The 17,154-nt window shown below is 40.3% G+C and overlaps 1 protein-coding gene across 3 annotated transcripts in view; it reads right to left on the bottom strand.

Annotated features, from left to right (window-relative positions):
* The window catches only part of GSTZ1 (glutathione S-transferase zeta 1), a 243,196-nt gene that overhangs the window by 33,595 nt on the left and 192,447 nt on the right, over positions 1-17,154 (bottom strand). For all 3 annotated transcript variants that reach the window (XM_044073902.1, XM_044073904.1, XM_044073903.1), the window contains exon 7: positions 13,281-13,333. In XM_044073902.1, the coding sequence (XP_043929837.1) occupies positions 13,281-13,333 (53 nt within the window). The remainder of the gene's footprint in view (positions 1-13,280; positions 13,334-17,154) is intronic.

The following is a 17,154-nucleotide window of genomic DNA, read 5'->3' on the forward strand; positions in this document are numbered from 1 at the left end:
CTTGGGAATACGCTATAACAAAAAGATCATGAAATTTCTTTGTGGTTATTCACAGCCACTGCAACAGGACTAGTTTATGACCTTGTTGGGTTCAACTTGTTTATTTGCTAAATCCCCCTTTCTTACATTGTGTTATTACTGTGATGTGATTCCTACCTGTGCTGACCTACCCCCTAGGTTAATTTGCCACAGCAATTTATAACCTAATACTACTAAGATGCATATTAGTTATCTTAAAATCTAAAATAAAAAAGTGGTAACTGAAATAATTTGTTTCCAAACTGGAGCTAATTGAAATAATACACCATACTGTAATTAATATATATTTATTAACTGGACATTTTATGTCGACATCCTAGCTAAAATGTTCTTTATCTCCTTCTGCTCAGTTTTCCTGTGGAAGTACTCACATTTTAAGAATGAAAGCATGTATTATGCTATTGCTTAAATGCTCACTTGTCTCCACTATCGCTGGTTACTTTTATTGAGCAAACTCCTGCATATTTGGAGGGGTTTCAACCCACTCTATTCACCCTTGCTACACTTTGACTCATTACATTCCTTTACCCTCTCCCCAATTTCCACCCACCCCTCCACCTCTAAATTTATATTGTGCATAGCCCCTCCTTTTCCTCATTCCTATGGCCTCCTCTTCCTTATAGCTTACCCAATCCCTGCTGGCACCTCATCATCTATTAGCACTCACCACATCTCTTTACAAACTTACATCAACTTATTTCTCCACTTAATTTTTCTTCTCTGTTGCTCTGTACTTAACCTAATCTTCCTGGTTGTTTTAACATTACCATCCTTTATGGGTTCAGGGTCCAAGGGGGTGAGACATTTCCCTGTAGCACACCTAGCTGGGGACACAAGGCCGAAGCGACACCCAGCCGCAGACACACACGGCTGCCTTAGACTCCATGTGGACAAACAGTAGCACATAGCACCATGCTCACAGCCTCAACAACCAAATGCAAAGGAAGGAAATAATGTCCATGGCCTCCAAGCCACCAAGAGACAGATTACAGTATGGCAGGCATCAGCAGGCTGCCCAGTGGGTATGTCAGTGGCAATAAAAATACACTGTACAATGTGCCTTTGTTATTGGTGTGTGTAAATTACTCCCTTCACAGTGATTAGAGAACATTACAGAAAATACATACTGGTACAAAAGTGTCACTATGGTAGCATGCAGGATTTACTCAAAGCTGTAGCACACTTCTACATCTTGCAATTACATAAGCATGTACTGTAAACCAAGCACAATATATTTTACTTCCCTACCCACATGCACTTGTTTACTGAAGTTGCGAGCATGGCGCCATGCACCACTCCCTGTCCATAGGAAATCCGCAACAGCCACACAACTCCACAGCTGAACGCCACCCCAGCAAAATGTCACCAACCAAATGCATCATGGGGAAATGTCTCGTCGCCTACGCGACTGAAGCCTTCATTTATCTCTTACCTGATTAATTAATATCGTAACTCTTTTTCAATAGTTGATATTTCTCCTTCCCAAACCCTTTCTAGCCCTGTAGTGTTAGAGTAGTTATTGGAAAATTGTTAGTATTACTAGTCTTTTTTTAGCATAAAATGTGAAATTCACTAGGCATAAAATGACCTGCAAGACAGCTAGCCTAGTACTTAACTCTGAACTTATGAACCTATCACTTACCATTCCTTGTTTTATTACTATCTACTCTCTTATTCTATGAATAAAAAATATATACCAGCATAATCCTCCTTCTTTGCCAGTAGGCCATTACTACCAAATATTTGCCATTATATTTTTTGCCTACCTGTATTACTATTGGAGTCCCTCAAGCATTCAGTATTATTACTTTACTTTTCCTTTGTCCTTGATATTCTACTGAATATCCATCCTGAAATCCTTTATTTGTCAAATTCAAATGCTCACTTCTTTCCAAATGCATCTCCTGTAGCACTGCTATTTGGGTTCTGCATTTCTTAATGTAATTCAATACGCTTTCCTTTTTGCCTACACGTCAGACCATTCGCATTCTAAAATAATATGGGTAGAGTAGCCATCAATAATAAGACATTTATTATTCTTGCATATTATATAGGACAGCTTTTTTAAATGTCTATTTCCAGCTTTTGTGTTACATACACACATTAATGTTTGGCAGGTTGATCTTTTACACACTTGTTTCTTGTCATCCCCATCCATTTAAAACTATATCACATTTTACAAGACTTTTTGTTTTAATGCAAACCCTCAAACAAAAAAGCAACCCCCCTGGAATACTAACATAACCTATCAATTTAAAAACAAACATACAAACCTATGTACATCATTATAGTTTCACCCCCCCAATAGGAACAACTGCCCCAAATCAACACACAAGCATTACCTAAAATTAAGCTTATCCACATTAAAAGCAGCATGTTCCAGCCTATGATCCTACTGACACTAATTGCAATCTGTTCTCGTCTTATCTTTATTCCCCTCCCAGATGTGAAAAACAGCTTGCATGCTTTCAGAAAACATTAACTTTTAGCATTAAAAAGGTGCTCTGTTTTTTATCATCTATCCCTGTAGTAAGCTTATCTTCAAGGAAACAGTAGAACAAAATGTACAGCTGCCCTCAGCTGCAGACTTCTCAACTCAAATCGAACATTTATTTTCTACATGAAAACTTTTCTTTACATTCAGTGCTCTCTTATTTACTTGGCTTCATCTAATAACAAGTTTTTAGTGCAAGCAAGGGCCTTAATCCAGACATTCACCTATGTAAAATTAAGAGAAAACATAACTCTACATCCATTGTGACCTGTGCATTTTTACACTCCAACTCCCACAAAAACAACCTTTGATTACAGCTTAACTTAAATTAGAAGTTATGTACTTACTGTAACTTGGCATCTGTGTTGTCCATTTTCATTCTTACTCATTGTTGGGTTACAGATCCAACACTTAGATCTGACTCTACTGCATTTTTTTCAGATTTGGATCCTAGTCTCGAGTTCCTTCCTCTGTTCATAATGCCCTACACTCTCTCTAGCTTCCTCAGATCGAATTTGCTGCCTTACTGCCCACTGGATAAAGAGACAGTACAGACAGAAAAAAATCAGAGGCTCAAACCAGAAACATAAAGGTTCCTCTAAGTCCAATAGGTCCTCTAGGAGTCAATAGCTTGGAGGATGGCAAGGAGGGAAGGTGATGGAAATGAAAATGGATAACACAGATGCTAAGTTATGGCAAATACATAACTTCTAAATCTGATGTTGTCCTTTTCATTCTTTCTCACTATTGGGTCAGAGTCCCCAGCTACGTCACTCTCAAGTGGCCTCAAGGAAGGATACGCCGGAGCACTGTAGAACCAAAAGCAGCTCTACTTCTGGAGACAATGTTCAATTTATAACATGTCACAAAGGTATGGGTCATTGACCAAGTGGCCGCGCACAAATATCATCAACAGGTGCTCTGGAGGAGAAAAACAGATGATGTAACCATAGATCTAGTAGAATGGGCTTTAGGAGAGTGAGGCAAGTTCAATCCAGTTTTTGAATAAATTAGTGAAATATAGTCAGTAATCCATTTAAGCTAATGTAATGTTGGAGACTTGCTTGATCTAGGTGGTTTGGTGAGAAAGAAACAAATAGTTGGTCAGATGGTCTACACTGTTTTGTCCTATGAAGGCAGAACTGTAGTTGTCTATGAACATCAAGCAGATGCAAAATATGTTCGTATTTGTTAGAAAAATTTGGAAAGATGTCTGGCAACTGAATAGACTGGTTTATATAAGTTTCTGTGACTACCTTGGGCATAAAAGATGGATTTGTACAGATAAATACTCTATGTTTATGAAAAATAATGTAAGGTTGTTTCGAAGATGAGGCCTGAAGTTTGGAAATTCTTCTTGCTGATGTGATAGCTATCAAAAAGATGGTTTTCCAAGAAAGGAATTTAATTTCACAATCATTTGCTGGTTCAAAAAGTTTTTGCTTTAGTCCTTGAAGAATAATAGTTAGATCCCACAGCGGGGTAGGATCTTTTACTGGGATCAAAGCATAAAAATCCCATTAATGAAAGCCTTACACAATTTAGATGAAGCAAGGGAATGAGAAACATCTCCTGCATAAAAATTGGAAATGGCTGCCATTTGAAGTTTTATAGTGGAAAACCTAGCTCCTTCCTTGAAGAGAGAAGTAAGAAAGAGAAGAATGGCTGAAACTGGTGCTGAGAAAGGATCAATATTCTGTTTGGATGCCCAAATGGGAAATCTTTTCCATTTGCTTTGCTACGCTTGTTTTAGTAGAGGATATTTGGGAAATTAAAATTACGTCTTGAACATGGGAAGCAAGCCTGAACCTTTGTAGAATTACTGGAAAAGATTATATCAGTCAGTTTGAGGGTGAGTAGACTGGGAAGTTGATTCCCTGATGGATGAGAGAGGAGGTCCTGTCTAGGTTCCAGAATCCATGGGGGATATTTCAGATGAGACCAGAGAAAGGGGAACCATACCTGATGAGGCCAGTAGGGGGGCAATGAGGATTACTGAACTCTTCAGCCTTCTGGCTTTCTGAAGAAACTTTGTGAATAATGGTAGTGGGGGAAGGCATAAAGGAGACTGTAGGGCTAATTGTGAACTACAGCATCCCTCGGGGACTCCCCCAGAGGTGGGATCAGTGGTAAGTACTTGCTGCACTTGTTGTTTTTGGGAGAAGCAAAGAGATTGCAGCAAGGTTGGCCCCAATGGCAGAAAATCAGATTTGCCACTGACTGATGCCACTGACTGCTTGAGGCATCACTCAAGAGAGGTCAGAATACACCTGCTGCGTTTGTCTGCTAAAACACTGGTTTCCCCCAGTGTACGTATTGAAACTAGAAAGTGGTCTGAAGATATCTCCCATTCCCAGACCCTCATGGCCTCTCTGCATAATGGGTAAGAACAGGTTCCTCCTTGTTTGTTGATATACCAGATTATTGACATGTTGTTGGTGTGTATTGCTGTCGTCCCAAAGAGGAGCCCGCCCTGAAAGGCTTGCAGTGTTAGAAGAACTGCTCCCATCTCGAGGACATTGATATACAATCTGGTCTCTGAGGAAGACCATGTGCCCTGGACCATCTTTCACTCGAATTGCCCCTCCACCCTAGTTGGGAATTGTCCGTGGTCACTGTGGCTGTGGGGGAGTAAGAAGGAATGGACTGAACAGGAACTGTTCTGTCTAAATTAATCCACCACTGAAGATGTCATCTGAAAATCAGAGTTAACTTGATAGGAACAGAATTGCTGGTAGAGAATAGACCACTAAACAGCCAATGTCCATCGAAGGCCTTGCATAAAGAATCTTGCTAAGGATACTAGGACAATGGTAGCTGATGTAGAGCCCGCAGCTTGAAGAATGAGTCTCGCTGACAGAGATGGTAAAGAAATTATGTTCCATACCTAGTTTCTCAAGGACTTTATGTGATAAGGAGACAAATAATCTATCTGATGTATTGTATCTGGAAAGGCACCAATGAATTCCAACCTCTGAACGGGGGGCAGGTTTGATTTGGTAAGATTTATAGTAATGCCAAGAGAGCTGAAGATCTGGAACAAATAGTCATTGGCCTCAAAGTAGTTCATGCTGGGTTGGGGCAGTTAGAAACCAGTCATCCAAATATGGAAATACCTGGAATCCTTTCAGTCTCAGGTGAGCTGCCACTACTGCCCTGTATTTGGTACACACTATGGGGGCTGTGGTGTGTCCAAAGGGCAGAGCTCTAAATTCATAAGGACTGGCTCCCAGTTTGAAGTGCAAATTTCTTCTACAGTGTCTATTTTGATGTGATGGTACACATAAGGTCTGTAGAGCACATCCAATTGTCCTGAATGGACTGAACCGTAACCATCCAGAACTTTGACTTCTTTACATATTGCTTTAGATAGCTCTTAGGTCCCCTATTTTCTTTGGAAGTAAAAAGGAGCAGGAGTAAGTCCTGAATCCTCTTTGTTCGGTTAGGACCTCTTGGACTACTCTTTTGAAACCATTTTTGAATTTCCAGTACTGCATGTTCCCTCTGACTGGGTGGTACATTGGGGAGTTTTTTGCTCAACTGTAGGTGGAAGGGAAAAGGGAATGTAACAACCTCTGGATATTAAGCTTAGCACTCAGGAATCTGTTGTCAGGTTGGCCAGGCATCTACATGTGAGGAACAATGACCCCAGACTGCCCCCAGGGATGGACAGTCAGGCAGCTACTCAAGAGCACTGATAGGGATTATCAGAGAAAGGTTCTCTGAAGCCCTGATTCTACGGTCCCTCTGTGCCTCTGGTGCAGAGTCTACCACTGAAACTTCCTCCTCTGTCTCTGAAGGAAGAATCCCCGTATTGATCCTGAAAAGATCCTCTAGTCTTTCGAAGCAGTCTTCTTACTACCTCTCTGATTTCTGGAAAAGGTGCACTGAAGGGTAGAAAACTTGATCTCGATGGCAGACAGGGTCTTTCCTTTTGGTTCGCTGCAGGTAAGAGTCTCTTTGATGGATAGCACAAATAAAAAGGAGCTATCAAAAGGGCCACTAGCAAACAATGCCTTGAAAGGTTCCGCAAAGTCATAAAGCCTCATCCAGGCATGTCTTCTGACTGCAATACCTGTCCTAGCTGCCCTTGAGGTATCCTCCCCTGAATGGGAGATGAGCCTCATGGAAGAGTTACTCACTGAAGCAAGAGCAGCCAATTGGGGAGATGTTTCCTTGAAGTCCTCAGCCGACATGGTCTCTACTAGTTGGATAGCTCCTTGACCAAATCCCTCTGCAATCAAGTGAAATGTGCCAAGTAATTTAATGATCTTGGCGTAAATGTAGCTGAGGCGTAAATGCACTTACCAAGCCTGTCCATCGCTCAAGACTCCCTGATCGATGGATGAACAGAGGAGCACTTTTCGGCTAGCTCCTTCTTGGTGGCTGCTGCCACAGCCATGGCATCAACAGGGACTCCTTTGGATTTAAAGTCTGTCTTGGGTGGGGGGGGGACAAGAAATCTGTCTGGTTGTTTGGGGATTGGCTCAATAGTGTCTGGCTCCTTCCAAGCCCAGTGGGAAACTAGGTCAATGAGTTCACCCACTAGGGAGGTGACCCAAGATATAGAAAAGCCCACCTCCAAGAACAAAGACTCTTCAGGAGGAGGAGGTTGGGTGAACCAGCCAACTTTCTGCCTAAGAATCCCCAAGATGTCCCCAAAGGAGACATCCTCAGGTGGTGATCATGGGAATCCTTCTCCCTCAAAGTCTGTCTTTTGCAAGTGACTCCACTGGGAAGTCAATGTGCCTCTTTTTCCACGTTTTCTTCTGAGAAACCTCCTCTGTGGGATGCTAAGGGAAGGTATCACAAAAAAGGGGCTTCCCTCAGGGGAGAGAACTTGGAGACTCCTCAAGGCAGGCTGACTCTGGACAGGGATGATGGGCTCAGCACTCATATCCAGCAAAGGTTAAAGGGGAGGATTGAAGGCAAAAGAAGTTGGTTATCTGTGAACAGAGAAAGCCTTTTCCACAATCTGGAAAGCTGATGGATTCAGGGAAACTCCCACTTCCCTTGAAGCAGAGACTGTCAAAGAAGCATGAACGGGAAACACCCTGGATCCATGGTCTCCAGACCGAATTAAACCTGAGATGTCAAGGACCAAAGTGCCAAGAGGAAGGGATGGGTCAGAGAAGGTCAGAACTGCACTCCTCCCCTGGATCAGATGCCAACATCCAGATTAGAGACCCACTCTGATCCAACAATATCAGAGCAGAGCTGGTAAGAGTAGCCTGTGGGGAGGAAGGGAACTTCCTCAGATCCAATGCCAACTCTCTCTGGTACCTAGGATGACCGGTCGGATCGGTGAAGGAATAAGAATGGCAGGGACACTCATGGGTCCAACTGGGGATGGAGCTGACAACACCTCCATCTTGATTTGAGTTTTGAGAAATCTCACATCATCCTGTTTATATCGACAGCCAATAGACTCCTGGAGGACCTACAGTAAGCAACCGATGTAGGCCTGGAGTGATTGGATGGGGTTTGAAGAAGCTTGGAGGGCAGTGTTGGAGAAACTGCCCTCATGGTAAACTCTGGAGTTTGAGTCCTAATGCTTGGATCTGAGGTCTTTGGATTCGAGGTAGAAGTGGATGGGCTAGGAGAGGCAGTCACATTAGAGGTGCCTGTCGGATCAGAGTTGCACCTTGGATCTGACAGGATAGAAGTGGGTCTTGGATCTGAAAAGTCTGGATCAAAAGTTTTTGAAGACTTCATTGAAGGCTCCAAGGAAGATCTCGATTTCTTAGGGGAGTGTTTCCTTGGCTCCGATGACTAAAAAAGCTAGCTGAGGGAGTTTGAGCCCCTGATGATGAAGATGAATCAGGCAACAGTCCTTTTAGAATGAGTTTGTTCCTGCTATCAGCGATGGCTCTGGTGTTAAATCCCTCACAAATCCGACAATCTGACCACAGGTGTTCTGGCCCTAAACAATACACACATTTACAATGCACATCGGAATGGGGAAGGGGAATCTTATGCCCACATTTCAAGCAACGCTCGAATCCAGTAGGCTTATCAGACACGATGCAAAAAAAAAACTAACTCTACATAGCACTTAAAATCTACAAGCACAGCAAGAAAATACTCCAAAAAACAAACACAGCAACCCTGTCACTAGCAATCTACAAGGACATCAAGAAAACACTACAAAAAACAAACACAACAACCTTGTCACTAGCAGCAGCAACAACAATGTACAGCAATATATAACTATAAACTTTTTTTTAACAACTCACAATAGAGAAATGGCAAGGCAGAAGTGCCAACTGGTCAGACAGAAGCAGCAGGAGTGAGGGGTAAAGTAACAAATTAGTCCCTAAAGCTTTCAAAAATCTGAAGGGAGTGGAGGAGAAGAATATGAGCAAAAATCACTAGAAATAAAGAGAATATATTTCTGAAGAAAAAAACTCGACTCATTGTCCCCCAAGGAGAAAAACTCTAAGAGACCAGGAGTACACATCTTACCAGCTAGGTGGCAGAAAAGATCTGAGGAAGCCACAGAGAGTATGGGGTATTATGGGTAGAAGGAGGAGCTAGAAATTAGGATCCAGGTCTGAAAAAATGCGGCTGGGTCAGATCAGTAACCCAATAATGAGAAAGAATGAAAAGGACATTGGATCACATTTTTGTTCAGCCTTTATTCTCTTTTTATATTGTATATGACTACATTTCTTAAAATTAAAAAAGAAACAGATACCTGTTTGCTTTAGAATCTTTATCACATACAGCAGTACCTGAAAACGCTGTACTATATAACATGCAATATATTAAGAAAAACTGTTTTTCTTGCAGCTACCTTTTTTAATTCTTCTCCGCCTCTTAGTGTTCTTCCAAACATTAATGACATGAAGTATGGCATATGCTTTTCAGTCCCCCACAAATTTAAATAAGTCAACAAAAGTCCAATCTTGCCACTTTTTCTATACAGCCGTATTCCACAAATGTGATTGATGCCTTTTAAGCTCATATTAATTCATCAGTTTAGGTGTTGCTGACCTACTTGTTCATCTCCATCTCCCAACCCTAGACTCTGGTTCAAATTCAAGGTACTCCCAGATTCTTCTAGTCAACACGTGTGCTTTTTTCTCTCTCAAGCATTTTTCTTTGGAGCAGTGGAAAAGGTTTCACTTGCAAAGTCTATCTATAAGCTTTATTATCAGAAGAATTAGAAACAGAGTCCCCTTCTGCTTGATGGCTCACTTTTTGTTGGACAAACTTTTCTACTTCCTCCTAAGTCTGTTTTGCATCAAAAAAGTACTTTGATTCTCCAGCAAAAAATAATCTGAAAACAGCTGGATACAGAATCTTAAATCTCACACTTGCATCTCAACATTTCATGATCACTGGGATAAATTTCCATCTTTTCTGCCTGATGTACAGTGAATAATCATTTTCCAAAATATACTACTGCCTCCAACTTTAATGCTTTTCTTTTCTGCCACAGTTTTGCCAGGATCAACTCCTTCTGCTGGTATGACTGCATCTTTACCAATACAGGTCTTGGCTGCTTTCACATGGCCTGGTTTGGAATGCCCTTTCAAATAACAAATCCTCCTGTGAAATACCAATCTAATTGCTTACTTGTGCTTTCAATGCAGTCTGTTCCTTTCAGTGTTTCTTGTACAGCATAAAATCTCAGGTTTTCCCTGCATGCTCTGTCCTCTAACTGCACCATTTTTGAAATATTTCTTCTGGAGAAGTCTCATACTCCACTAACTTTTTCTTCATTTTGACCTCATACTTTTTGCAGTTCTAATAGCTATTCAAATCTTTTTCCATTTTTCTAGCCTTTTGTGATCAGAGTTCATATACTCCTTCGCTGTTTCCTTTAATCAGCTATGAGCATATTTTTTCCACTAGATTACTGGAAGCCATGTCTTGCACCAAAGCTGAAGCTTGAACTGCTTTTTACTGAAAAGCTGCTGGATTATTCCTAGTCAGTGTTTTCTTTTAATCTTTTCTAGTTGATTTTCTTTCAGGTTCTCCAAGTTTCTTATTTGCTGGCACCCAGGAAGTGTACAAACTAGCCAATAACTAGATTTACTAAAACTGGCAAAGTTACTGACCCTTATCTCACAGTTTAATTTTTTTTCACACTGGGACAGCTGAAATTAAGCTGTTAATCAGTGTGCAGCCATCTTGGAAATTCTTAACATTACCACTATGGAGACAACTTATGTGTAAAAGCATTGTGGGGTACAGGTTGGTTTCCTTTTGTGATTTTTTAAATTTCTTAAATTTTTGGGGACGGTTGATTTTTGAAATGTTGGCATTAATCACCTGTGATTTGAGGTTTGTACATATCAGGAAATCAACATAAATTTATATATGTATATAAATTTGGAGGAGGCTGTTGAAGGCTTAGTCCCCATATGAAGGTACAGATGACTTTCCCTCTGCAAAATCTCTTGTTTCAGTCTGTAATACTGGGATGTAGGGCTACTTTGTTGTCAAAAATTTGCAAAAAAAATAAAAAAAGAGCAGTATTTTTTTTTTTAAATTTAGACCCCTTTTGGACAGTATGATCACCTGCAGGGATTAGTGCTTCAACTCCCTCCATTCCCACAACGAACCAGCTTATTCCCCCCATTTAGACTGGTGCCACCAATTTTGCACAAAGCTGGTACAGCATCCATACCATCTTTGTGGGGGGAGAAGAGATCGAGATATGTCAACCATGCATAATCTGCTCATGACTGCAGGATTTTTTTTTACACCCTGAACCTTCCCTACAGGGAAGAGGGGCGTAATGATGTAGACACACACCCATGAGCTATCCAGCCCATGATGACTTAACATCTGCCATATATTCTCTGTGCACATGACCTTACTGCAAGACATTAATGCTGCTCTCCAGTCTCTGCTAGAGGGAAACTGAGTTGGCCATCAGCCACTCAAGCCTCCCCCCCCAAGCCATTTTCCCAGCTTTGCAGATCACTAGCTGATCCTAGGTTACCAGACTCAGGTTGTTCAAATGGGAAGCACTGCTTGACTTTTCATTATCTGGCAGTTATACATTGAATAAAATGTTTTACAGAAATATTATAGTAGAATTCTTTTGGCATCTGCTACAGAAAAACACCCTGGATATTATCACCTAACATTCTGAGTGCTGTAGTAATGCCTCACTGTTGCCATCTTTTGATATTGACATCACTGCTCCTGTCATTTTACAGCCAATTTACTCTGCATGATTTCTTTAAGTTTATGAAAGCGTAGTCAAATTAATTCTGCAAAATGATCATTCACTTGAAAAGCTAGGAGAGTTATTCTGATTTCAAAGCATGTATACTTGAAGTCATCAATCTGCATGACAACCAATAGTTTAATTTTCACAATGACCTCTGTCCTAGGAAGTCATCTTGAATTAGAGATGATTATATAGGTAAAAGAGGTACAACACTTAATACAGCTCTTGGTAAAAATATGTCCCTCTGAAATCCCTTCTAATGGTCTACTGGATAAGGCAAATGTTTTATAAGGGTCGACATTTATATTGGCTTATACAGAAACACTGGACAGTCACTTGTCTTTACAATGACTGTTCTGCCTGGACCTGATGGCAATGAGATGCACAATATACATAAAACAGGGCTAAAAAGTCACAGTCAAAGAACAGAGGTGAATCACCTGCATGAAGGCTCTGATTAGCTTTGTAGACACTAAAAATGTAGGTGCTAATCAAATTCAACCAAAATGAACTTTCAACATTCGTTACTGAAAATAGCTTACCTTAAAATGGAAGTTATAAGCCCCTACACTCAGCAATTATCCGGCCCATAATTGAGTAAAATGCCCTGTTTGGCATGTAATGTACTAAGCACCTGCAGCAATTGGAGAGACCTCAGAGGTTGCTAACAAAGAAGGATCAAGGGGCTCCCGCATGTGCCTTACACAGACTGACTGAAGTCAGTGTCACTATAGACTTCTTAGGGGAGACTTATCCCTGGCCTACAGAACAATCCAAGACCCAGACCTAATGAACTTGCTGCATATCTGTAAATCAAGTGGGACTAGGGCTACCCATTTCATGGACCTAAATATGGCCTGCGACTTAAATAGGACATGCTGGACATTTATCTCCCAGCAATTGCCTCTTCCTGCATCTTTGGAACAGGCTACCAATTCATGTGAAACAGAGCACCTCTACGAAACTGTTCAAAAGGAACCTGGATGAGTGGATAGGGCACCGTAAATTCTTACCGGGGATAGAGCCCGCACAACCCTTCTGGACATGTGCAGTCATCACTAAATACAATCTTGAGTACTGACTAGCATTTCTATGGTATTACATTCAGATGAAATGGCTAGGCTTAAAATGGCATCCAGGCAGATATCCTAGTAATCTCCTATGATCTTCCAGAATTGTGCTGCAATATGAGAGCATCTAAAGTTCAGCTTTTACTTGAAATCACTTTAGATACAGTGAGTATACTCTTTTAAAGCAAAAATCAGTAGTGAGAGATTTATTTTAATAAAAAGTACTGCAAACATGCATTTGCTCTAGCAAATACCAGACATTTACTGCAGAAAAAAGTTAAAAATCAGGAATGGAGTCATGAAGTTAAATTATAGAAATCATTTCTTATATTTACAAAAATTATACTTTGTAATACCACAGATTTTTAAGGTAGAATAAAAAGCTAAGAGTTATTTTTACATTGAGCAAGTATATGGAGCAGGACTAGAAGAAACAAGTACACAAATTACCACCAATACAAGATATGTGTATTAAATAAGCACATACCTCATCTCCAACACAATACTGGCCTGCTGTTTGCTGTAGAATTTTCTCTAGAGCTGGAAAAAAGTTAAACATCAAATGAAAAATGACATCTTAAGACTTCAGAAGAAAAATGCAGCTGGAGGATTTATCATAACTAAGAAGCTTAACGTAGCAAAATGACACCCGTAGGGACTCCAGTGACGCACTTTAAACTAAAGGCACTTCACAAAAGGCATCAACTAACAACATTTAATATGAACAAAGAGATATATTAAGATTCACTTTGTTTAATTTCCAACATTTTACATATCTGCAACTAAAATGTACTAAGACCAAAAGAATAAAGTGTATTGCACAAGGAAGTTTTCACCACAGTTTAAAAAAAAAAAGTAGTCATACAATCTTATACAACACATGATGTAGTATTTGGTAATGAACTTACTATAAAATTGCATACAAAAAATGGTGTGTGTGTGTTTGTGTTAATGAGAAGAGTCTCCTTAAGACACATTTGTTACTGAAAATGGCTTGCTTTAAACTGGAATTCTGTTGTGATATGGAAGTATCTAGAGTTCAGCTTTTTAGTTTAAATCACCTTCGATAATGTGTAGTTGGCAGAGCAGGAGCTGGGTGATGCAGCAGTTGCTTGCATTATCCAAATTCTTTTTGTCAGTGGAACAAAATTACATCAGTCTTCTTCTTCTTTCGGCTTTTCCTGGTTAGGGGTCGCCACAGCAGAACAGTCCGCAGAACGATTGGTAGCGGAGTCTTACTGTGCTGAGTTGCTAGCCTGGTGTACACACAGACACACACAGACACACACACACACAGACACACACAGACACACACACACAGACACACACACACACAGACACACACACACACACACACACACACACACACACACACACACACACACACACACACACACACACAAAACTAGGGCTAATTTAGAGTGTCCAACCCACCTACAGCATTTCTTTGGGATGTGGGAGGAAACTGGAGCACCCGGAGGAAACCCAGTGACCGCAGGGAGGACATGCAGACTCCACACAGAAGGCACCCCAGTCGAGAATCGAACCGGAGAACCTCTTGCTGTGAGGTGGCAATGCTAACTGCTGCAAACAAAAAACAAAGCAAAAAAAAAAAGTGTACGCTTGTTAACCAAGGGCACTTGGACTGTTTGGAATTCACTTTACTAGCAAATTTTCATACACAGTGTACATATTAACGAGCAGAATCTGAAGACAGAAAAAAAAAAATTGAACAACAAAAACAAGGTTTTCTTTATGTAATAACATATTGCACTCTAGTCCTATTGAGTTTGATAGCATAAATGGGGTGTGGTAGCACGGTCACTACTAAATGAAAAGAAATGAATTTTTGTCTATATTTTGTTTTCACTTCCTTTTATTTGTAATGCTTTTCATTATGAACCTCTAAAATTGTGTAAATAATCCTCATCTTCGTGACATCTCTTGATTATGTGGTACTGCCTTCACTCTAAATAACTACAGAACATGTATGTTTACATTTTTATCTTGTTCTACAACGAAACTGAGATACATGTGGTTGCAAAAGACAACCCAAGGACAGTTTCTGTGACAAAGTTAGCACTGGCATCGTCTAGGTCAATGTTAACCAACTCTGAAAAGACAACTGACTTCTAATTGGGTTCCATGGTATCATCTGGAATACAATGGCCAAACCTAGCACAGACACAAAAAGTAAAACCCTAACCCAGAGAAATTTCTATTGTGATTCAGACCATAGCAAAACAATGTCAGTTAGTTCTTGGAGTACCAAAATGTTTTGCACTTCACACCTTCAGACCTTTCATAATCTTACACTGCAGTGCACATCACCACAGACATGACCTACAGTTAATTAGCAAGACCACTACTTGTTATATAAAGGGAAGATCAAAGTGAATAAATCACTACACAAAGCAGCAAAAAATAACTTCTGTATACTACCATACACAGACGTTTTTCTTATTCCTTGATTTACTTATATGCATTTGTTCACTAGGGTAGAGCACTGATCCACATGGATCTTTTTCAGACTCACCATGGAGCACTATCTGTTTAAGTGACTTGCTTATTCATATAGTAGGTAAAGTGAAGTAGAAGGAATCCAACCCTAGACCACAGGAAGACATCATTAACGTTCTGCCCTAACTGTCTCCTTTATAACAGAGATGTATATGTATGGGTCTACTTCTATTCGCTGACATCCCATTTCACTGAAACCCATTTCGTTAAAAGCCCCATTTCATAGACAAAAGTAATCAGGGCAAAAACCTGGGATTTGCCCCCCTCCCCACTGTTGTGCGACTGTGGAGTTGTAATATATAGTTGGGGGGTGTGGGGGGCAAAGCCCCCCACCTAGAAAGTTTGTCTATGAAATGAGCTGTCAATGAAATGGGTTTCAGTGAAATGGGATGTCAGCGAATAGAAGTAGACCCATATGTATATGTCAGGTTTAAAAACATTTTTCCCAAGCCATTTCTCTTTAACAAATTGTCTGCTAGAGACATGAGAACCAAACCCAAAACTGTTTACTAGAAAAAAAGTATTACAATATTCAATATAACATTTGTTTTCTTTTAAAACTTGTTACTATATTAAGCTAATGACCTGAGGCCAGTCATTTCCCTATGCAAGAATGAGAAAAAGCACACAAACTTTTCTTTTGTCATACTCTTTTAACCAGCTTTTTTTTTACATTGCAGTACCTACATTTCTTAAAACTAAACAAGGAGAAAGACAAAAGGGAGAAAGAAAAAGAAAAAAAAAACAGCAGCACCTATTCATATTAGTATCCCCATTACACTTAAAAACAACTGAAAATAAAACTTTGTAACATGCAAAGAAAATCGGGCACTAGTTAAATAGTACTATTAAGAAAAAAGTTTGTTTTACTTACAGTTAACTTTCTTCCTACTCTTCCCCTCTCCTAAGCATTTTTCTGAACATTAATGACACTAAAGTAGGGCACATGCTTTAAAGTCCCATAAAAGTTTAACAAAATCCAAGAAAGTCCAACATTCACAGATTTTCTTGTTCTATTCCTGTTCATCTCCTTCTCTCAAACCCTGTCTCTGCTTCATTTCCAATGTACTCTCGATTCTTCTAGTGAACTCTTGTGACTTTTTCCCCTCTCTCAAGCATTTTCTGTGGAAACATTGGAAAAGGTTTCACTGGCACAGTCTCTCTGTGGTCTTTATTACCAGAAGAACAAGAAGCAGAATCTCCTTCTGTTTCACAGCGTACTTTTTGTTGGACAAATTTTTGTATTCCCTCCTTAACATGTACTTCATCAAAAATGATTTTTATTCCTCCAGGGAAAATATTTTTAACATAGCTGGGTACAGCAGTTTGAATCTCATGCCTGCTTCTTGAAATTCCCTGAATAATGGGACACATTTGCTCCTATTCTGCCTGGTGTACAATGAGTAGTCATTCTCCACAAACACTCATTGGTTCATAGGTTGGTACTAGGGTATCGGCCCTAGGGTCTATACAAGCCTAGCCATAACAAATTCCTGGCCATTTCTTCCCATACTATTTACTTTCCTGGACTCCTGTCTAGTAGGGTGACTGACATGATCCCTGGGGTGAATTTCCTTTCTCCCATCCAATTGTCAAGGTTCCTTTTGAAGAGGGCCAAAGGGGCTCTCTGCTTGACATGTATGGGCAGTCTATTCCAGAGTCTGGGGAGTCTCTGTGTCAGGAACCTATCCCTCCAGCATATTTTGTTTATTGTGATGACAAGGTTTAGATCCCTGAAGCATGTGGCTCTGAGGGATTGGGATTTCTTTAAGTGTAGCATGCCCAACAGCTCTGGGTTTGACATGGCCTTGTATGTTAAGCAAAGATCGCCTCTGAGTAGA

This window comes from Protopterus annectens, chromosome 6.part0, assembly GCF_019279795.1.
Source record: "Protopterus annectens isolate FY-2018-M chromosome 6.part0, PAN1.0, whole genome shotgun sequence".
Lineage (NCBI taxonomy): Eukaryota > Metazoa > Chordata > Ceratodontiformes > Protopteridae > Protopterus > Protopterus annectens.